General features: G+C 39.5%; 1 protein-coding gene across 1 annotated transcript in view; it reads right to left on the bottom strand.

The window, feature by feature from the left end:
- The window catches only part of PDE6B (phosphodiesterase 6B), a 132,622-nt gene that overhangs the window by 78,581 nt on the left and 33,052 nt on the right, over nt 1–20,989 (bottom strand). Inside the window, exons 6-10 of the mRNA XM_063919537.1 lie at nt 20,662–20,726; nt 20,463–20,529; nt 19,840–19,887; nt 17,356–17,505; nt 14,183–14,326 (exon numbers count right to left, since the gene is read on the bottom strand). Coding sequence (XP_063775607.1) covers nt 14,183–14,326; nt 17,356–17,505; nt 19,840–19,887; nt 20,463–20,529; nt 20,662–20,726 — 474 coding nt within the window. The remainder of the gene's footprint in view (nt 1–14,182; nt 14,327–17,355; nt 17,506–19,839; nt 19,888–20,462; nt 20,530–20,661; nt 20,727–20,989) is intronic.

The following is a 20,989-nucleotide window of genomic DNA, read 5'->3' as shown; positions in this document are numbered from 1 at the left end:
TCACATTTGATTGGTGGACTTCCGCAAAGTGTCGGGGCAGGCTGTGTGACATCATTTTATTTTTAATGTTCCTCAGATGTTCCTGGACTCTGATTTTAAGTCTACGTTTCGTTTTGCCCACATAGGACAGACCACAAGGGCAATTTATTTTATAGATCACGTATTCAGTCATACAAGTTACCCGATCTTTCAAAGAATGTAGACTACCATTATCCAGTATTATTTTCACATTAGCCTTTTGCATATATTTGCAACAGATGCAGTGGGTGCATGGGAAACAACCCCATTTATTGCCCAAAAGGAAATCCTTTGGAGTATTAGTATTAGTAGGTTTCTCCACTTTAAGGGTGCTCGGTGCTAATATACTTTTTAAATTTGGAGCACGTTTAAAGACTAACCTTGGTCTATCTGGTAGAGTGGGTCCTAAAATGGGGTCTTTCTGTAATATATTCCAATGTTTTTTTATTATTTTATTTATTTTATTCGCATCCTTACTGAACTGGGTGACAAAAGGTCTAGATTGGTCCATACTTTGGGAAATGGGGAGTTTTTCTCTTATTAGTTCGACCCTAGATCTTTTAGAAGCTTTCCATCTTGCTTCATTCAAGAAATTAATGTTGTATCCCCTTTCAATGAATCTATTATATAGGACGGTTGACTGTTCCCAATAGCTATTAATATCACTACAGTTTTTACGGATCCTAACGAATTGAGAGTAAGGTACCCCATTCTTCCAAACAGAATGATGACAACTGTCACTAGGTATGTAACTGTTGGCGTCAACAGATTTGAAATGAGTCTTAGTAGTGACTCCTTTTAAATTATGTCCCATCAATTCGAGATCCAAGTAGTCAATGGAGGTGGGGTCTGTTTTAAAGGTAAATTTTAAATTATAATCATTCTTATTCAGATGATCCATAAATTTTGTGATACTTTCTAAATCCCCCTGCCAAATGAATAGCAGATCATCAATATATCTCTTATATAGTATTATGTTCACTTTTTCGAATTCTGTATTATGTATAAACTTATTTTCCCACTCACCCATCAACAAATTAGCATAAGAGGGGGCAAACTTGGTCCCCATCGCGGTACCCTGTTTTTGTAAAAAATAGGTACCGTTGAATTCAAAAAAGTTATGTTCTAAAATGAACTTAATACAATCGATTATGAAGATAACCTCTAGAGGAGAATTACTAGGGTCATTTTCAAGGGCGTGTCGGACAGCTTCTATTCCTCTATCATGAGGGATAGAGGAATAGAGGGCCTGCACGTCCACAGTTAACCACCTATTATTGGTGGACCATTGGCAATTTTCAACCAATCTTAATATACTAGTGGAGTCTTTCAAATGTGATTTATTAAGCTGAACATAGGGCTGTAATTTCAAATCTATATAATGCGAAAGGTTGGAGGTTAAAGAGTTCACTCCTGCAATAATGGGGCGCCCCGGTGGATTCTCTTTGTTTTTGTGTACTTTTGGCAATTGGTAGAATATGGGCATAACCGGGAATTTTTTATACAGGTAATCGAATTCATCTTTACAGATTAAACTATTATTCTTAGCATTAATCAGAAGTTTATATAATAATTCCTGAAACTCTGCAGAGGGGTCGTTAGCAAGTTTGGTATAGGTAAATTCGTCATCTAATATATTGTACGATTCTTTCAGATATAACGACTTATCTTGGAGAACTACTGCACCCCCCTTATCAGCTGCTTTAATTATTATATTAGGGTCTTTGGATAAATTCTTAATGGCGTTCTTTTCTAACGGTGTGATATTATTGTTATATTTACTATTATAAGATTTAATTTTTCTGAAGTCATCTCTAACGGACTCATAGAATATATCAACGTGACTTCCACGAGACTCTACGGGGTAAAATTTCGAGGGGAGAGAAACGAGAGGCCTTTCCTTGGGTTCATATGATAACTTTGGGACCGGATTTTTAAGGAAATGTCTCTGTACTGTCAGATTTCTTACATATCTATTTAGATCGATAAAAAGATTAAATTTATCTGTACCCCTATTGGGTGCAAATTTTAGTCCTTTAGTTAGTACCGACTTCTCGGCTGTAGAAAGTTCTTTCGCTGAAAGGTTGATAATTCCTGTTTCTGTGATGGCTGCTGAGCTTTTATTTTCTTCGGGGTGTTTTCTGCTACGTCTATTGACTCTTCCTCCTCTACCTCCTCTCGAAAGCCTCTTTTTGTACCCTGTGCTATATCGCTCTTTGTTGCTTCTATTTGTTTCATTCGGGAATAAGTGTTCATTCGCTCCCCCAAAAAATGCAATTTCTGTTCAGACTCACGGGGTGCATACCCCCGTTCAGTCCTATATGGATGGGGGGATCTAAGGGTATCGAATCTATTATAGTGGGTAGGTATATTTTCATAATGACTGTCTCTATAGGATTGATACCTATTTTGTTGTTTACGGGAAAAAGAGGGTTTTCGTTCCCTATAGTCTTGACGGGGATTAGAAAAGTTTCTTTTCCCATATGGGGATCGGTATACTTCTCTCCCTCGTTTATGATTAATTTCCTGCCAGTTGCCCCTATTAAATTCTGGTGGCCAGTTTCTTGTTGGCTGTACATCCATCTTGGACCAATTGTAAATATTTCCATTTTTATAATCGTTCTTATCTCTGGTAAATTTTCTTTGTTTCCTTATCACAATCTCATTCTCTAGTTTGTCTAATTTGGACAACAGATCCCCAACATCTTTTTTATACTCCTCACTCGTTTCAAATTTTTCCATCAGTGATTCTACCCTTGTTATTTCCTCATCTAACTTAATCAGTTCTTTTTTCCGTTCTTTAACAATTAAGCTCATCAATTTCATGGAACAATCAGTAAGTGCTAGGTTCCATTCTGACATAAAACTGCTATTTTCCGTCCCAAGGGTCGGTGTTTTCATTACCCTTAGGCCCCTAGGTATTCTCTGCACTTCAATATATTTTTCTAGGGTGATAACGTCATACCACCCTTGTATCTCCTTAGTGGAGAGTTTTTCCATAAGGTTAAGATGCTCATAATAATCTTCCTCATTATCCTCCATGAGGACTAGTTCTTCGTCCTCCATAAACATTTGTTTAATTCTCTGTGATCTTTTTAATCTATCCATAAATACAGGCATTATATTGCAGCGAGTTATGGGTAACTAGCAGAATAAATACGACTAAACAACAATAACCCAAACTCGCGCTATATAGGATTTGGCAGCACCTCATATGAAAGTCTCCCTGCTAGTGGGAGATATATAAAGATAATGGATAAAAGTATTCAGAGGGCGCACTATGACTTCAACTCCAAATATTTGAAACCAGCATGAACCAAATAGCAATATTTTTTAATACAACATTAAAAACATTAAAATCATACAGAAGTATAATAGTTCATAAGCACATTATTCGTTTGTACATGTGTGACACTTCATAAATACTATCATAAACCCAAAGCGTTTCGTCCTATAAGGACTTCATCAGGGGTACAGTTCGTAGCTGGTCATGGAGGAAAGAGGAAGAAAAGGAGTAAAGAACAAGAGATAAAGAATATCAAATGATGTCATGAAATGCATTTCAATTTCAACATTCTTTTTCCTTAACAAGGTACCTAATATTATTTCAAAATATATATTCATTCAACTGATAAACAAGAGTAGATAATCAATACATACAGAGTATCATCAGACAATGAGAAAAGAGAGAATTCTCACTGGACACAATTTAGATGACGACTACTTACTATGGATACTGTTTCGGGTGGGTCCCGTGTAACCATAAGGTTTATTATTAGTGATAACCGTATTCCACTGTTAATAAAGGTATTTGATGTGTGGTACTCTAAAAAGAATAAAGTCTGTCAGAAAGAACCCAGTTACTTTCCATACTTTAAGCTATAAGATGACGATAGTCACTCACATTAAATGATACTCAAACATCAAAGGTCTTCCATGTAGAGTATGGTGGAGATATCTAGAGAAAAAGGGGGGTTGTCTCAGACTAAATTTAATTTACTATTGTAACTAACCATTTACAATAGTTATACTCACATTTGAGTTCAGAAAGTGCCCATAGCCAATAATAAACTGTCTTCAATGGTTTGGGGGAGATCAGATAGAATCTAAATGAATTGAATAGATTTAGATAAGGTATATGCGAGCCTTTACATGGAGGTTCTATTTTCAAGATTATAAATTAACTTACTTTTAGAACTAGAATCAAAGATACCAAACAGGAATCCAGATAGGCCAAAGGCAACCAACTAAAAAATTAATTAATTAAATAGATTTAATTAGTTAACTAGTAGAGAAAAATTAATTTAGTGAACAAAAAAAGGAATATGCTGATTACTTACATAGTGAGATCCTGGACCTAGTGACTGCCTTCTCTCCTCAATGTCAAGTGAATTGACTTATGAGAGCCTGACCTATTTATACCTATAGAGGTATTACATCACTTCCTTTCTCCCCTAATAGGTCAAGCAATAAAACAGCTATAGAGGGCTTTTTTAACCCCTCCAGATGCAATTTTATTCTTAAACTTAGAAAGGTTAAACTCACAAGTCTATAGGATAATATATAGTATGGAATAGAGGATTTAAATTGGGCAAAAAATCATTTATTATGGTTATGCGTTCCACCTGTCGTATGGTGGAACGCATGGACTTCCGTTCAATCCTAGCACTTCCCAGTCTAAATAAATATATTAAGCCCAGAGGGGACAATTGATGTATTTTAATTAAGCCCAGAGAGGGTGCATCCGATCCGGGATCATTACAGATCCCAATCGGTGCAGCAAACGGAGAGGGAGAGTCCGAGTCCGTGGACCCGTGCGTTCCATCTAATACTAGGTGGAACGCAACGCGTCACTTCCGCAATACGTACTCGTGCGCTCCATCCATATTGGGGATGGAACGCTGTACGTCACCCCCGTGACAGGCGCTTATGCGTTCCACCTGTCCAGACGGTGAGACGCACAGTATCAATTCCCATTCATACCAGGCATTCCGCCCACTCATATCAAAAACACTATACTTCAAAAGGGTATTAGTGTTATATGGTCTCACTCTGAAGTATCCCACATTTTTAACCGAGTGTGCATCAATAGAATTTGATCGCTATTTTCTCAACGTCTTTACAAATGACAATAATAATATAATATGACATACAAAAAATTCTTATCACATGGGTTAATAGTTATTTGCTGATTAATATTCGAGAGATACATAAATCCTATTGATAGAATATGATGAAAAAGGTGATGAATAATAATTCACACAGTCATAATAAGAAAATAATAAGAAAATCACAATATGGTACATAAAAGAAATAGTCCTAAATATTAAGTTATTTGTTGTTATAACATACAAATGGTGTAATTCAGGTTTATTCATAACATATAAAGTACCACAAGGAAGACTTCTCTCATTATTAGGGGCTATTACATATAACCTACTTGAATAAGAGATATCAGGGATTGAACAAAACAAATGATTAGACGTCCCATATTATCAAAGTAGTTATTTCTTATCGTAAGGATGTATAAATATCATATTTCCAAAAAGTACTCCATTTTAACCAGAATGATGGACCTAACTCAACAACCCAGGAAGGAGACTATATCGATGTTCTCATTGAGACCAATCGGATGTAGAGTGTTCAGTGTATAGATCCAATATGACTCTCGTTTGGCTAATATTAGATCTCGATCTCCTCCTCTTAAATCTGGTTTAATATGTTCTAATACTGTAAAAGTCAGCCCAGTCACATTTGATTGGTGGACTTCCGCAAAGTGTCGGGGCAGGCTGTGTGACATCATTTTATTTTTAATGTTCCTCAGATGTTCCTGGACTCTGATTTTAAGTCTACGTTTCGTTTTGCCCACATAGGACAGACCACAAGGGCAATTTATTTTATAGATCACGTATTCAGTCATACAAGTTACCCGATCTTTCAAAGAATGTAGACTACCATTATCCAGTATTATTTTCACATTAGCCTTTTGCATATATTTGCAACAGATGCAGTGGGTGCATGGGAAACAACCCCATTTATTGCCCAAAAGGAAATCGTTTCTCTCCCCTCGAAATTTTACCCCGTAGAGTCTCGTGGAAGTCACGTTGATATATTCTATGAGTCCGTTAGAGATGACTTCAGAAAAATTAAATCTTATAATAGTAAATATAACAATAATATCACACCGTTAGAAAAGAACGCCATTAAGAATTTATCCAAAGACCCTAATATAATAATTAAAGCAGCTGATAAGGGGGGTGCAGTAGTTCTCCAAGATAAGTCGTTATATCTGAAAGAATCGTACAATATATTAGATGACGAATTTACCTATACCAAACTTGCTAACGACCCCTCTGCAGAGTTTCAGGAATTATTATATAAACTTCTGATTAATGCTAAGAATAATAGTTTAATCTGTAAAGGTGAATTCGATTACCTGTATAAAAAATTCCCGGTTATGCCCATATTCTACCAATTGCCAAAAGTACACAAAAACAAAGAGAATCCACCGGGGCGCCCCATTATTGCAGGAGTGAACTCTTTAACCTCCAACCTTTCGCATTATATAGATTTGAAATTACAGCCCTATGTTCAGCTTAATAAATCACATTTGAAAGACTCCACTAGTATATTAAGATTGGTTGAAAATTGCCAATGGTCCACCAATAATAGGTGGTTAACTGTGGACGTGCAGGCCCTCTATTCCTCTATCCCTCATGATAGAGGAATAGAAGCTGTCCGACACGCCCTTGAAAATGACCCTAGTAATTCTCCTCTAGAGGTTATCTTCATAATCGATTGTATTAAGTTCATTTTAGAACATAACTTTTTTGAATTCAACGGTACCTATTTTTTACAAAAACAGGGTACCGCGATGGGGACCAAGTTTGCCCCCTCTTATGCTAATTTGTTGATGGGTGAGTGGGAAAATAAGTTTATACATAATACAGAATTCGAAAAAGTGAACATAATACTATATAAGAGATATATTGATGATCTGCTATTCATTTGGCAGGGGGATTTAGAAAGTATCACAAAATTTATGGATCATCTGAATAAGAATGATTATAATTTAAAATTTACCTTTAAAACAGACCCCACCTCCATTGACTACTTGGATCTCGAATTGATGGGACATAATTTAAAAGGAGTCACTACTAAGACTCATTTCAAATCTGTTGACGCCAACAGTTACATACCTAGTGACAGTTGTCATCATTCTGTTTGGAAGAATGGGGTACCTTACTCTCAATTCGTTAGGATCCGTAAAAACTGTAGTGATATTAATAGCTATTGGGAACAGTCAACCGTCCTATATAATAGATTCATTGAAAGGGGATACAACATTAATTTCTTGAATGAAGCAAGATGGAAAGCTTCTAAAAGATCTAGGGTCGAACTAATAAGAGAAAAACTCCCCATTTCCCAAAGTATGGACCAATCTAGACCTTTTGTCACCCAGTTCAGTAAGGATGCGAATAAAATAAATAAAATAATAAAAAAACATTGGAATATATTACAGAAAGACCCCATTTTAGGACCCACTCTACCAGATAGACCAAGGTTAGTCTTTAAACGTGCTCCAAATTTAAAAAGTATATTAGCACCGAGCACCCTTAAAGTGGAGAAACCTACTAATACTAATACTCCAAAGGATTTCCTTTTGGGCAATAAATGGGGTTGTTTCCCATGCACCCACTGCATCTGTTGCAAATATATGCAAAAGGCTAATGTGAAAATAATACTGGATAATGGTAGTCTACATTCTTTGAAAGATCGGGTAACTTGTATGACTGAATACGTGATCTATAAAATAAATTGCCCTTGTGGTCTGTCCTATGTGGGCAAAACGAAACGTAGGCTTAAAATCAGAGTCCAGGAACATCTGAGGAACATTAAAAATAAAATGATGTCACACAGCCTGCCCCGACACTTTGCGGAAGTCCACCAATCAAATGTGACTGGGCTGACTTTTACAGTATTAGAACATATTAAACCAGATTTAAGAGGAGGAGATCGAGATCTAATATTAGCCAAACGAGAGTCATATTGGATCTATACACTGAACACTCTACATCTGATTGGTCTCAATGAGAACATCGATATAGTCTCCTTCCTGGGTTGTTGAGTTAGGTCCATCATTCTGGTTAAAATGGAGTACTTTTTGGAAATATGATATTTATACATCCTTACGATAAGAAATAACTACTTTGATAATATGGGACGTCTAATCATTTGTTTTGTTCAATCCCTGATATCTCTTATTCAAGTAGGTTATATGTAACAGCCCCTAATAATGAGAGAAGTCTTCCTTGTGGTACTTTATATGTTATGAATAAACCTGAATTACACCATTTGTATGTTATAACAACAAATAACTTAATATTTAGGACTATTTCTTTTATGTACCATATTGTGATTTTCTTATTATTTTCTTATTATGACTGTGTGAATTATTATTCATCACCTTTTTCATCATATTCTATCAATAGGATTTATGTATCTCTCGAATATTAATCAGCAAATAACTATTAACCCATGTGATAAGAATTTTTTGTATGTCATATTATATTATTATTGTCATTTGTAAAGACGTTGAGAAAATAGCGATCAAATTCTATTGATGCACACTCGGTTAAAAATGTGGGATACTTCAGAGTGAGACCATATAACACTAATACCCTTTTGAAGTATAGTGTTTTTGATATGAGTGGGCGGAATGCCTGGTATGAATGGGAATTGATACTGTGCGTCTCACCGTCTGGACAGGTGGAACGCATAAGCGCCTGTCACGGGGGTGACGTACAGCGTTCCATCCCCAATATGGATGGAGCGCACGAGTACGTATTGCGGAAGTGACGCGTTGCGTTCCACCTAGTATTAGATGGAACGCACGGGTCCACGGACTCGGACTCTCCCTCTCCGTTTGCTGCACCGATTGGGATCTGTAATGATCCCGGATCGGATGCACCCTCTCTGGGCTTAATTAAAATACATCAATTGTCCCCTCTGGGCTTAATATATTTATTTAGACTGGGAAGTGCTAGGATTGAACGGAAGTCCATGCGTTCCACCATACGACAGGTGGAACGCATAACCGTAATAAATGATTTTTTGCCCAATTTAAATCCTCTATTCCATACTATATATTATCCTATAGACTTGTGAGTTTAACCTTTCTAAGTTTAAGAATAAAATTGCATCTGGAGGGGTTAAAAAAGCCCTCTATAGCTGTTTTATTGCTTGACCTATTAGGGGAGAAAGGAAGTGATGTAATACCTCTATAGGTATAAATAGGTCAGGCTCTCATAAGTCAATTCACTTGACATTGAGGAGAGAAGGCAGTCACTAGGTCCAGGATCTCACTATGTAAGTAATCAGCATATTCCTTTTTTTGTTCACTAAATTAATTTTTCTCTACTAGTTAACTAATTAAATCTATTTAATTAATTAATTTTTTTAGTTGGTTGCCTTTGGCCTATCTGGATTCCTGTTTGGTATCTTTGATTCTAGTTCTAAAAGTAAGTTAATTTATAATCTTGAAAATAGAACCTCCATGTAAAGGCTCGCATATACCTTATCTAAATCTATTCAATTCATTTAGATTCTATCTGATCTCCCCCAAACCATTGAAGACAGTTTATTATTGGCTATGGGCACTTTCTGAACTCAAATGTGAGTATAACTATTGTAAATGGTTAGTTACAATAGTAAATTAAATTTAGTCTGAGACAACCCCCCTTTTTCTCTAGATATCTCCACCATACTCTACATGGAAGACCTTTGATGTTTGAGTATCATTTAATGTGAGTGACTATCGTCATCTTATAGCTTAAAGTATGGAAAGTAACTGGGTTCTTTCTGACAGACTTTATTCTTTTTAGAGTACCACACATCAAATACCTTTATTAACAGTGGAATACGGTTATCACTAATAATAAACCTTATGGTTACACGGGACCCACCCGAAACAGTATCCATAGTAAGTAGTCGTCATCTAAATTGTGTCCAGTGAGAATTCTCTCTTTTCTCATTGTCTGATGATACTCTGTATGTATTGATTATCTACTCTTGTTTATCAGTTGAATGAATATATATTTTGAAATAATATTAGGTACCTTGTTAAGGAAAAAGAATGTTGAAATTGAAATGCATTTCATGACATCATTTGATATTCTTTATCTCTTGTTCTTTACTCCTTTTCTTCCTCTTTCCTCCATGACCAGCTACGAACTGTACCCCTGATGAAGTCCTTATAGGACGAAACGCGTTGGGTTTATGATAGTATTTATGAAGTGTCACACATGTACAAACGAATAATGTGCTTATGAACTATTATACTTCTGTATGATTTTAATGTTTTTAATGTTGTATTAAAAAATATTGCTATTTGGTTCATGCTGGTTTCAAATATTTGGAGTTGAAGTCATAGTGCGCCCTCTGAATACTTTTATCCATTATATATATATATATATATATAAAAAACAGTTGTGACCGGCACTCCTACAGCAAGGATTGAATACCTGGGTGCCTTCCCGTGGCACTGCAAGGCCCAGCAGACAAGGTAAGGTGATGGGCGGCACTCCAAAGGATTTTCTATGAATAAAACAGCTCACCAGGCCGATTAGCGTGTCAACGTTTCAGGTGTCTTTATCCTGACGAAAGGTGTGAATAAAGACACCTGAAACGTTGACACGCTAATCGGCCTGGTGAGCTGTTTTATTCATAGAAAATCCTTTGGAGTGCCGCCCATCACCTTACCTTATATATATATATATATATGGTGTGTACTCGGATCGGCACTCTCCAAATAAATTCAATGGTGCTCCGGTGCCATCTGGAAAATGCATGCAGGCGTTTACACAGAGAACATTCAGCGGCACTCAGAGACTGCATAATCCATAAATAAAGTGCAAGTGCTTTTAATCCATTGTAACAAAAACAAGGGGTGATCCAACGTTTCGGGGCGCGTACGCCCCTTTGTCAAGGTGAACAAACACAGAGTAAATGAACAAACAAAATCGTGTTACCTTTATGGTGTGGGAGACCCGGAAGGCGGGAGTTACAGCGGTGTCCGGGGGAGTGTAGCTTCCGTCCCGGTGTGTGTAAAGTGCGACAGCCTCAATCACGTGGTTCTTGCGCGTCACAGGATTCCGACTGTGCCTAGGCAACCAGGCGTCATGTTGCCATGGTTACCCGGCGCTCTGTGGCTTCCCGTTCGCGGAAGTCCAGTGACGGGGCTGTCAGTGTAAAGTGCTAAAACAAAATCAGTGAAACGTATGGAACACGTCGACATCGACAGCAGGGAGTAGTAACCAGACAAAATAACATTCTTGCGACCCCGAGGGGTCCGAGGGAAGTATACATATATCATTTTAATATTACTCCCCCACAAATACTACCATGTCTGTGCTCGAGCTACAGGCCCATGGAACCGTACCATACATATACATATAAACATATATACAGGTATAAGGCAGTTACAGCATGTTAATTTACACCCAGTAATAACAGTTGGTGCCGACAGGGTCACCCACATACTACTGTGTCTCCCATACAGTGTTTACTTTTGAAAAGCATACAACTACCGACCTGCTGACACTGCATCTACTGAATCAAGTACCAACAGGCGTCGGCGATGCCGACAGGGATTCCCATAGCTGTTTGCGACAGAGTACTCACGCATGTCAACACATGTGAACTAAAACGCTATAGTGGATATATCTGACAGGGAACACACAGACATATATGCACAACACAATGATTACATGCCCATTATCTAAGATAGTGCTATATTTCCTTCTATATTGCACTAAAACACTGTGCCCCCCCTCGTTTGCACTGTACACATTGCTTTGGCGGGGACCATGGAAAAAATGGCGCTGAATCATGTTGTGAGGGCTAAGCCCCGCCCCTTCTCGGCGCGCTTCAGCCCCGCTATTAATATAGCTTTTTATGCTGGCAGGGGTCCGTACACAGTGCCTATGCACTGTATACATGTTTAGCCAGACTCAATGGAGGTATATATTGCTGCCCAGGGCGCCCTCCCTGCGCCCTGCACCCTTGTAGAGCCATTGGTGTGTGGGAGCAATGGCGCGCAGCGCGACCGCTGTGCGGTACCTCTGAGACTTGGAAGTCTTCTGCCGTCACTGAAGTCTTCTGTTCTTCTCATACTCACCCGGCTTCTTTCTTCTGGCTTCTGTGAGGTGGGTGACGGCGCGGTTCCGGGAACAAGCAGCTAGGCGCACCAAGTGATAGAACCCTCTGGAGCTAATGGTGTCCAGTAGCCTAAGAAGCAGAGCCCTTAACTCAGAAGAAGTAGGTCTGACTTCTCTCCCCTCACTCCCATGCTGCAGGGAGCCTGTAGCCAGCAGGTCTCTCTGAAAATAAAAAACCTAACATAAAGTCTTTTAGAGAAACTCAGTAGAGCTCCCCTAGTGTGTGTCCAGTCTCTCCTGGGCACAGAATCTAACTGGAGTCTGGAGGAGGGGCATAGAGGGAGGAGCCAGTTCACACCCATTCAAAGTCTTATAGTGTGCCCATGTCTCTTGCGGATCCCGTCTATACCCCATGGTCCTTACGGAGTCCCCAGCATCCTCTAGGACGTATGAGAAATTAGGTCATCATGCACATTTGCCTAATGGCCTAATCGTAGCTGTTGTGTGTGTACAGTGCATGCCAAAGCTCCCACTATGCGGGCCATGCACCTTAGGCTCAGTCTTAGGTACTCCTCTTTTCTCAATCTATACCTTATCTCTTGGCAAACAAATCAATTCTTTCGGATTTCAGTATCATCTGTATGCGAATGAAACTCATCGCTACCTATCCTCCCCGGATTTGTCACCATCTGTATTGGTCCATGTCACTAAATGCCTTTCTGCCATTTCATGTTGGATGTCATCTCAGCACCTCAAACTTAATATTTCCAAAAAATAATTCATTATATTTCCATCGACCAATAGTAGTTACCATCACTGTTGAGAACTTGACAATCAATCCTACCCCACATGCTCGTTGCCTAGGTGTCATCCTTGACTCTAAAACTGTCCTTTGTTCCCCACATTCAATCTGTTTCAAAATCATGTTACATACATCTAAAAAATGTATTCAAAATACGACCATATCTTACACAAGACACAGCAATAACTCTAATCCAACCTCTCATTATCTCCAGCATTGATTACTGTAATAGGTTTCTTACTGCTCTTACCAAAAAAGAGACTCTCACAACTATAAGACATTCTGAATCCTGCTGCTAGGCTAATCTTCCTCACTAGACGTTCATTGTCTGCGGATCCACTCCATTGGTTACCTGTATTCTACCATATTCAATATAAAATACTTTTACTCACACATGAGGCCATTAAGCAAACTACACCAATGTACATCTCTTTCCTTATCTCAAAATATCTCCCAACCCGACCTCTCTGCTCTTCACAAGATCTGCGCCTCTCATCCACACTTATTATTCATTCCCATTCACGATTGCAGGACTTTTTTCAATCTGCACCCACTCTGTGGAATGCCCTACCATGCACAATAAGACTCTCCCCCAGTCTCCAAACCTTCAAGCGTTCCCTGAAAACTCACCTCTTCAGACAAGCTTATCAAATTCCAGAACCACTCACGTAACCTTCATAAACTTTTCTATCCAATTACATTCCCACTGTAGAGTCCACACATACCCTCACATATTTTCTCTCTCTTCATTTTCCCATCCTCTTGATCCTATTCCAACATTGCTGTGTGACCATATTATACAGTCCACTAAGACCCTTTCTAATCTAGTGGACCATTATGCAATAGATAGTACCTATCCTTGTGTATCAATATATTTCCCTATAGATGGTAAGATTGTGAGCAGGGCACTCCTACTTCTATGACTGTCTGTTATTACCCAATTATGTTTCATCAGTATTGTTTCCAATTGTAATGTGCAACAGAAATTGCAGGGCTATATGAGAGACTGTTAATAAATAAAATAATGTTTGTGTTGCTATTGTTTCTCCATTGTACAGTAGATTACTTTAAGTACTATATCTGTTGCACTCTAATTATTACCTTGAGATAATCTTGTAAACATGAAACTACAGTATGCCGATAAAAATTTGGTATAAGAATTTAGGAGAGATGGCACATGTATAGAATGCAACAGAACAATTACCATGATATCTTGCATTTCATCCTTACTACACTTGACGTGGTACATCACCATGTCCTGTGCAATGTCTTTACGGTTCTCCAGCTTGTTCATCTTGTCATAAGTATCAGTGTTCAGAACAGACCAACCAAGAAACTGCGTCAAAGACTGTTGAGATAGAGGGATTACAGCATCAATGATTTTGTGCATGGTATAATGCCTATTTATCTCTAGATAAAAAAAACATACGTGATCGGTAGACCTGCTATCTTCAAAAGATCATGAGTATAAAATGCTGCTTAGGAAATAAACAGCAAAGGGGTTAATTCAATGTCTGTTACTGATCACTGAGATCTTGTTTCAGCAACCAACCCTTTAAAACAAATTGTTTCTCAAACTCAACTTTTATGATGATCATGCAATCAGTATGAGACTTTGGCCCTCATTCCGAGTTGATCGCTCGCTAGCTGCTTTTAGCAGCAGTGCAAACGCTAGGCCGCCGCCCTCTGGGAGTGTATCTTAGCTTAGCAGAAGTGCGACCGAAAGGTTAGCAGAACTGCTCGTAAAAATTTTCATGCAGTTTCTGAGCAGCTCAAAACCTACTCCTCCCTTGCGATCACTTCACTCAGTTTAGATCCTGCTTTGACGTCACAAACACGCCCTGCGTTCGGCCAGCCACTCCCCCGTTTCCCCAGGCACGCCTGCGTTTTTACTTGTCACGTCTGCATTTTTTAGCACACTCCCTGAAAACGGCCAGTTACCACCCAGAAACACCCACTTCCTGTCAATCACTCACCGATCAACAGTGCGACAGAAAAGCGTCATTCGACCTTGTGTAAAACTGCATAGTTTTGTGTGAAAGTACCTCGCGCGTGCGTACTGCGGCCCGTACGCATGCGCAGAAATGCTGCTTTTTCACCTAATCGCCGCGCTGCGACCGAAAGCAGCTAGCGATCAACTCGGAATGAGGGCCTATGGGTGCTGTGATACCCAATAATAATCTGCACAGAAATATTAATTTAATTATCTACAAGGTTGCCAGATGGCCACAGATGATTGCTATCACTTTACGGGTTCAGGGCCAATTTGTGATTACTCAAATTAAATTCACGTATTAATCACAGTACCTGGAAAAGATTTGCAAAATAGAATTTTGGAGGCTTTGAGCATAGTAGATCTAACCTACATAGTAAAAAATACCCAGAGATTGTGCTGTGCATGCACCCTCACTAACATCGATGCTACCACTGCTGCCAGGCACACCCTCCCTATCACGACAACCCCCATCCCCCATCCCCCTCACCCTGCCCCCCCCTTCCCCCGCACATGCCCAGTGGTGGATTTATTAAGGGATAAGGACGTATGCCCACCATAACACACAGCGCTAGCCTGCCCACTTACTGTTTCTGCAGGCTGCAGAGGCTGGTGGGAGCTACGGGCATCAGCCAGGATCTGGCTGCGCTGGCCACATTCAGTGAAAGTGGCTCAGTGGCTGAGACAGTCAACTGTCACTGTCAGCCCATGCACCCGGGCAGCCAGAGAAGGAAGAGGGGTGGCATGGGAATTGTAGTTTATTTTTTACTGCTCAGTCTGGGGGAGGCACTCGATAACCCGGCGGACGGGATCCCGGCGCTTAGCATTCTGGCACAGGGGTCCCGTCTCCTGGGATACGACAACTATTCTCCCTCTTGGGGTGTCCACAACACCCCTGGAGGGAGAATAAATAGCATGGCGTGTTTAGCGCGCCACCGTACCCGCAGTGTGGCGAGCGCTGCGAGCCCACAAGGGGCTCTTTTGCTCTCGCCCCACTGTCGGCATTCCGGCTGGGCACCGGGATCCCGAGCGCCGGTGTACCGTAGTACACCCGTTATGGGATACGTTGCCATGGTGGTTTTAGCACTGCAACGTTATTGCTGTAATCTATTTGTTGATTATATACTGTAGGTTTAAAATATTGCACACCATTACACTGAACTTAGAATGTTTTACACGTTAATGTGCAAGTATTTCACTGTATAACATGTGTGTGCTTATTTACTATCAGTTTGGACAAGGGATGATATTATCTGTATGCTGTCCTCATTGATTGGATGTATCTTTATTATTTGTAATTTATTGAAGGACTGAAGCGTATTAAATTATCAGATTATCTGTGAAATTCCTGTCTGTATTTGCCTGCAGTTACCTAGGCATGGTCCAAAAGAGTTGTTAACGAAAATGGGAGGGGGCAGGACTGAGTAAGTGGCAGTAGGAGTAATGAGTAGAGAGGAGACAAGTCAGTATTAATTCTTAAACTACCTCCACTAAAAGTAAAGTCTAGATCCGCCACTGCCCGCGCCACGACCCTCCCCCACCGCTAATCATACTCACCTACCCAGGGATCGGTGATCGGTCTCCTGGAGTTCTGCCGGTCTTCGGGGGTCCCTGCTACTGTGACCTCCGGTGCTATAAATTGAGCTGTCACTTTGAAACATCACTTTACAGCACCAGTGGTCACAGGAGAAGCAGGTAGCCCCGATGACCAGCAGCCCTCACCGAAGCACCGATCGCCGATCCCTGGGTAGGTGTGATTTTTATTAATTACTTTTTTGTATTTTACACAGTGATCAGCTAGTGTGTCCATCGGACAAATGTATCTGATCACACTGCTGGGTCGCTGCACAGCTTTCTCTGTCAGCGGGCAGAGAAAGCTGTGCAGAAGACAGCATATAGCAGTGAGCCCATTGATAACACTGTCTCATGAAAGCCTTATTATCACAGGGCTCACTGCTGTATTTTTTTGGGGGGGGGAATTATTTATTTTTTAGTAATTTGATCATATCACATTTCCTATTATAAGTATTGAAAATGCGATCTTGTAACTTAAAATAAGTGAAGTAGAGGGGATGGACCAGTTTTTCATGAAAACTGCTCCAAACGCCCTTTAATACATTTCAGTGAAACTAAAATAATGTGAAAAGGGTATGAAAACTCCCTTTTTCACATTTCTTTAGTAAAAACAATGTTAATAAATCTGCCTGTATTGTTATGACTTCAGACTTGCCAATTATAAGCAATGATGTCACAAATCACATCATACAGATATAATTCATAGACACTTATATAATACATGTAATAACATTATTTGTGTATTATTATTATTATAAAAGGAATGGTCCCTAGAGAATGCATATTGCACTACTAGATACTATTCTTACCTCCATCAATGTTTCATCTTGCTCATCAAAGGGTTTTCCATCTTTCCTGTTGTAAAAAGTGGCAACCCCAACAATTTCCTCCTTCTTGTTCACGATAGGCATTGATAGGACATTTTTAATAACCCATCCGCTTTCATCCAGAGGTTCTTTCTTGAGAAAAATATTAAAGATGTATTTATGCTGAAGGCATAGTGTATATTACTGGGCTGATACAAATTTGACTGAATAATACTGGGTTGACTTCAGGGTGTAACTAGATATTTATGGGCACCTTAGCAAAAGTTTGTAAGGTCCCTTATGTACCGGCCAATGGTGAAAAATGTATATAACACATGGAACTTTGACAGGAAGGTGGGCCCCTCTCAGCTGTGGGCCCCATGGCATCTACACCCACTGCACCTATACTAATCACACCCCTGCTTCCAAGGCTTGTGGCAGAGCTAGAAAAGCCTGACACTTCCTAGCCTTGTGCCAATCTGCCCTTGCAAAATTCAATGGGCGGTATTCGAATGATATATCACACCCAATCTCCTGTCTAAAGTGACCCCCGTTATCGTGCATATCGCGCCATAATAATCAGTTTTATCTGCTTAAAGGGTTAGGGCGCCTCACTTCCCCGGGGGTAGCGAGATTAAATGATAATACGACGCCTGTCAGTAGAAACAGAACGGGGGCGGAAAGAATTGAATACCACCCAATATGTTGTATCCTTGTACAACTGTAACAGGCAGATTATTTGATGTACTGAATCTTCCTGTAACCTGCAGATTACTCCCCTAGAAGCCTGCAGCTGCACACGACAACAATTTGTCTACTCAGAGGCATACAGCAGTTGCAGCAGCTGTTAATTGGAAAGTGTCCACCTATAAAAGAAAAGTCTAGATCCCCTCCTGAGCTGTGGAATAAATAGCTCAATTATTTTTTCACTTTACCAGTTTTTTTTTTAAAGAAAAACAAGAAAATGGTGAATTGGGAGATCAGTGACAGGGTTTTATTTTCTTATAATTGTGCAACTGTACAGAAAAGTAATTTATTATCATCTATATATAAAAAAAAACATTTTCTGATTCAGAAGCCTGCCAAACAGAATTTGATCTTTTTTTTTGTATAAAGGAACAGCAACCAGTTGGCAAAATGGGCCTTCACCACCCTTTATCTTTTATCCTCCTTTACTATTGTTTCATGGTGTTGTAAGTATAAAAATGTAAGTATAAAAATGCAATGTCAGGGTTAATAACACTATGACTGATCTGTGTGGAGTTGTCATGTTCTTCATTTTTGTTATCGCTGACTTTATATTTCTGAGAATACTCTGATTGTTATTTTGCTTCCACATTATAACTGATGTAGATACTTTTATAGTCTCTTTTGACACTACATAGTGACGTGAGCATCATTGACCGTCTCTTCCACTATTATCTTTATTCAGCTTCCTTCACTCCCTTTCTAGTTCCACTTCTCTACAACTCTCCTAGTGATGAAAACAGGTCACCCATAGGGGGCGTTAGGAGGGCACATGTAAGGGGCCCTTCTGGTTGGATGCTCGTCTGAATTACCCTGCTGGTGCTATTGGCACGCGTGGTCAGTACCTCCAGTTTAGTTAGTGTAATCCCAGATGTAGCAAAAACCTTCCATACAGCCCCGACGATGGGGGCCCAGGATCAGGGGGTCCATAATTGTTATGGATGGCCCTGCTAAGGCTGCAGCACATGCAGATGATGGTATGTCATGAGGGCTGATGGCCAAGCAATGGCTTTGTTCTGCCAGAGTGAAGAGACTTCAGTCATCTGCCCTATCTGGGTTTATGTGAACCATTTGCTTGGCCTGAACCGCAGCCACACAAATCCTTTATACTATGACATTTAAATGGTTGGTAGCTTATAACCACAAAAGTAAATTTAAGTGTCAAAATAAATCACTATGGGGGTTATTCCGAGTTGTTCGCTCGTTATTTTTCTGTCGCAACGGAGCGATTAGTCGCTAATGCGCATGCGCAATGTCCGCAGTGCGACTGCGCCAAGTAAATTTGCTATGCAGTTAGGAATTTTACTCACGGCATTACGAGGGTTTTTCCTCGTTCTGGTGATCGTAATGTGATTGACAGGAAGTGGGTGTTTCTGGGCGGAAACTGGCCGTTTTATGGGTGTGTGTGAAAAAACGCTACCGTTTCCGGGAAAAACGCGGGAGTGGCTGGAGAAACGGAGGAGTGTCTGGGCGAACGCTGGGTGTGTTTGTGACGTCAAACCAGGAACGACAAGCACTGAACTGATCGCAGATGCCGAGTAAGTTTGGAGCTACTCAGAAACTGCTAAAAAGTGTCTATTCGCAATTCTGCTAATCTTTCGTTAGCAATTTTGATAAGCTAAGATTCACTCCCAGTAGGCGGCGGCTTAGCGTGTGCAAAGCTGCTAAAAGCAGCTTGCGAGCGAACTCGGAATGACCACCTATATGCCTGTTACTATTTATCTAAAAGGAGGTTCTCACCTGGAATTTGAACATTTCATCTGCAGATGCATTCATAATATTGCAGATCTACAAATATGGGAAAAATATAATTGAAAAAGTATGTTATATATTAATCACTGTTTTCTTAGAATTATAAACAGTATGTATAAAAGCAACCAAAACACAATATTAAATGTGATGTCATAATAATGGATTACTATCATCCTCAATTATAATAAATAACTTTATTGTAAATTATTGGTAATTGGCAAGTAGTTCATGATCATGAGCTATCACCCAGCATACCTGGGTAGTGACATCCCTGATAGTCACATGTTTAAACAGAAGCACATTTTTAAAGCAGAGTTCTAATGAAAACTGATGCTCTGAAAACACAAACGTTATAGAGACTACGGGCTATATTTACAAAGCGGCGTGCTTTACACTGGATGTCAGTACCACTTTAAATTTTCAGTTCCAATCTGCCGATAGGCAGCACTTGCAATAGTCACCACTTCATAAATAAAGCCTCACATCTTTAAAGTGTTTTACTGTGTTTAATAACCACATTCATCCACATTCATATTGTGTGTATTTGCCATTTATTTTAATCATAACTTTTTACCATGGTTTCTTTGTCAAAGAATGAGCAATAGACTTACAAATCCACTTTCTGCGACAAAAGTCGGCAGGCCACTAATCAGAGCCCAGTGATCTGCTGGAGGATTTCTTAAAGCGAAAAACAAAAGATAGTTGAATGTGTAAAAATTCACATCATCTAAATAGTGAGTTAAATTATCTTTGTTTATTGTCTACTACAGAAGACAAAAAATACACATTCCAGGCTATAAATCCACTTACGGTATGACTTTGATGTCTTCTTTTCCATGTAGAATATAATCAATAACCTTGTAGAATAAAATTTCCTAATAAAAGGCAAAAACATTAAGGCCACTGAAATATGATAAATATGATATGTATAATAAACAGGTTGAATTAAATACTAAAAGCTGCTTGATATGTCCAGGTGCATTTATTCTGCTCAGAACTCAGTTATTCTTGTTCACCACACACATAACTAGCCAAATGTAAACTTTTTTTTTAACAATCTACTTCCACCAACTAGCAGAACTACAAGGATCCCCTGAAGAAGTGCAATACTGCCACCACCAGCAGCAATGGCTCAGAG

This window comes from Pseudophryne corroboree, chromosome 1 (genome assembly GCF_028390025.1).
Source record: "Pseudophryne corroboree isolate aPseCor3 chromosome 1, aPseCor3.hap2, whole genome shotgun sequence".
Taxonomy (NCBI): Eukaryota; Metazoa; Chordata; class Amphibia; order Anura; family Myobatrachidae; genus Pseudophryne; species Pseudophryne corroboree.
Note: the sequence above shows the minus strand (reverse complement) of the source record. Positions and strands in the feature narration are given on the sequence as shown.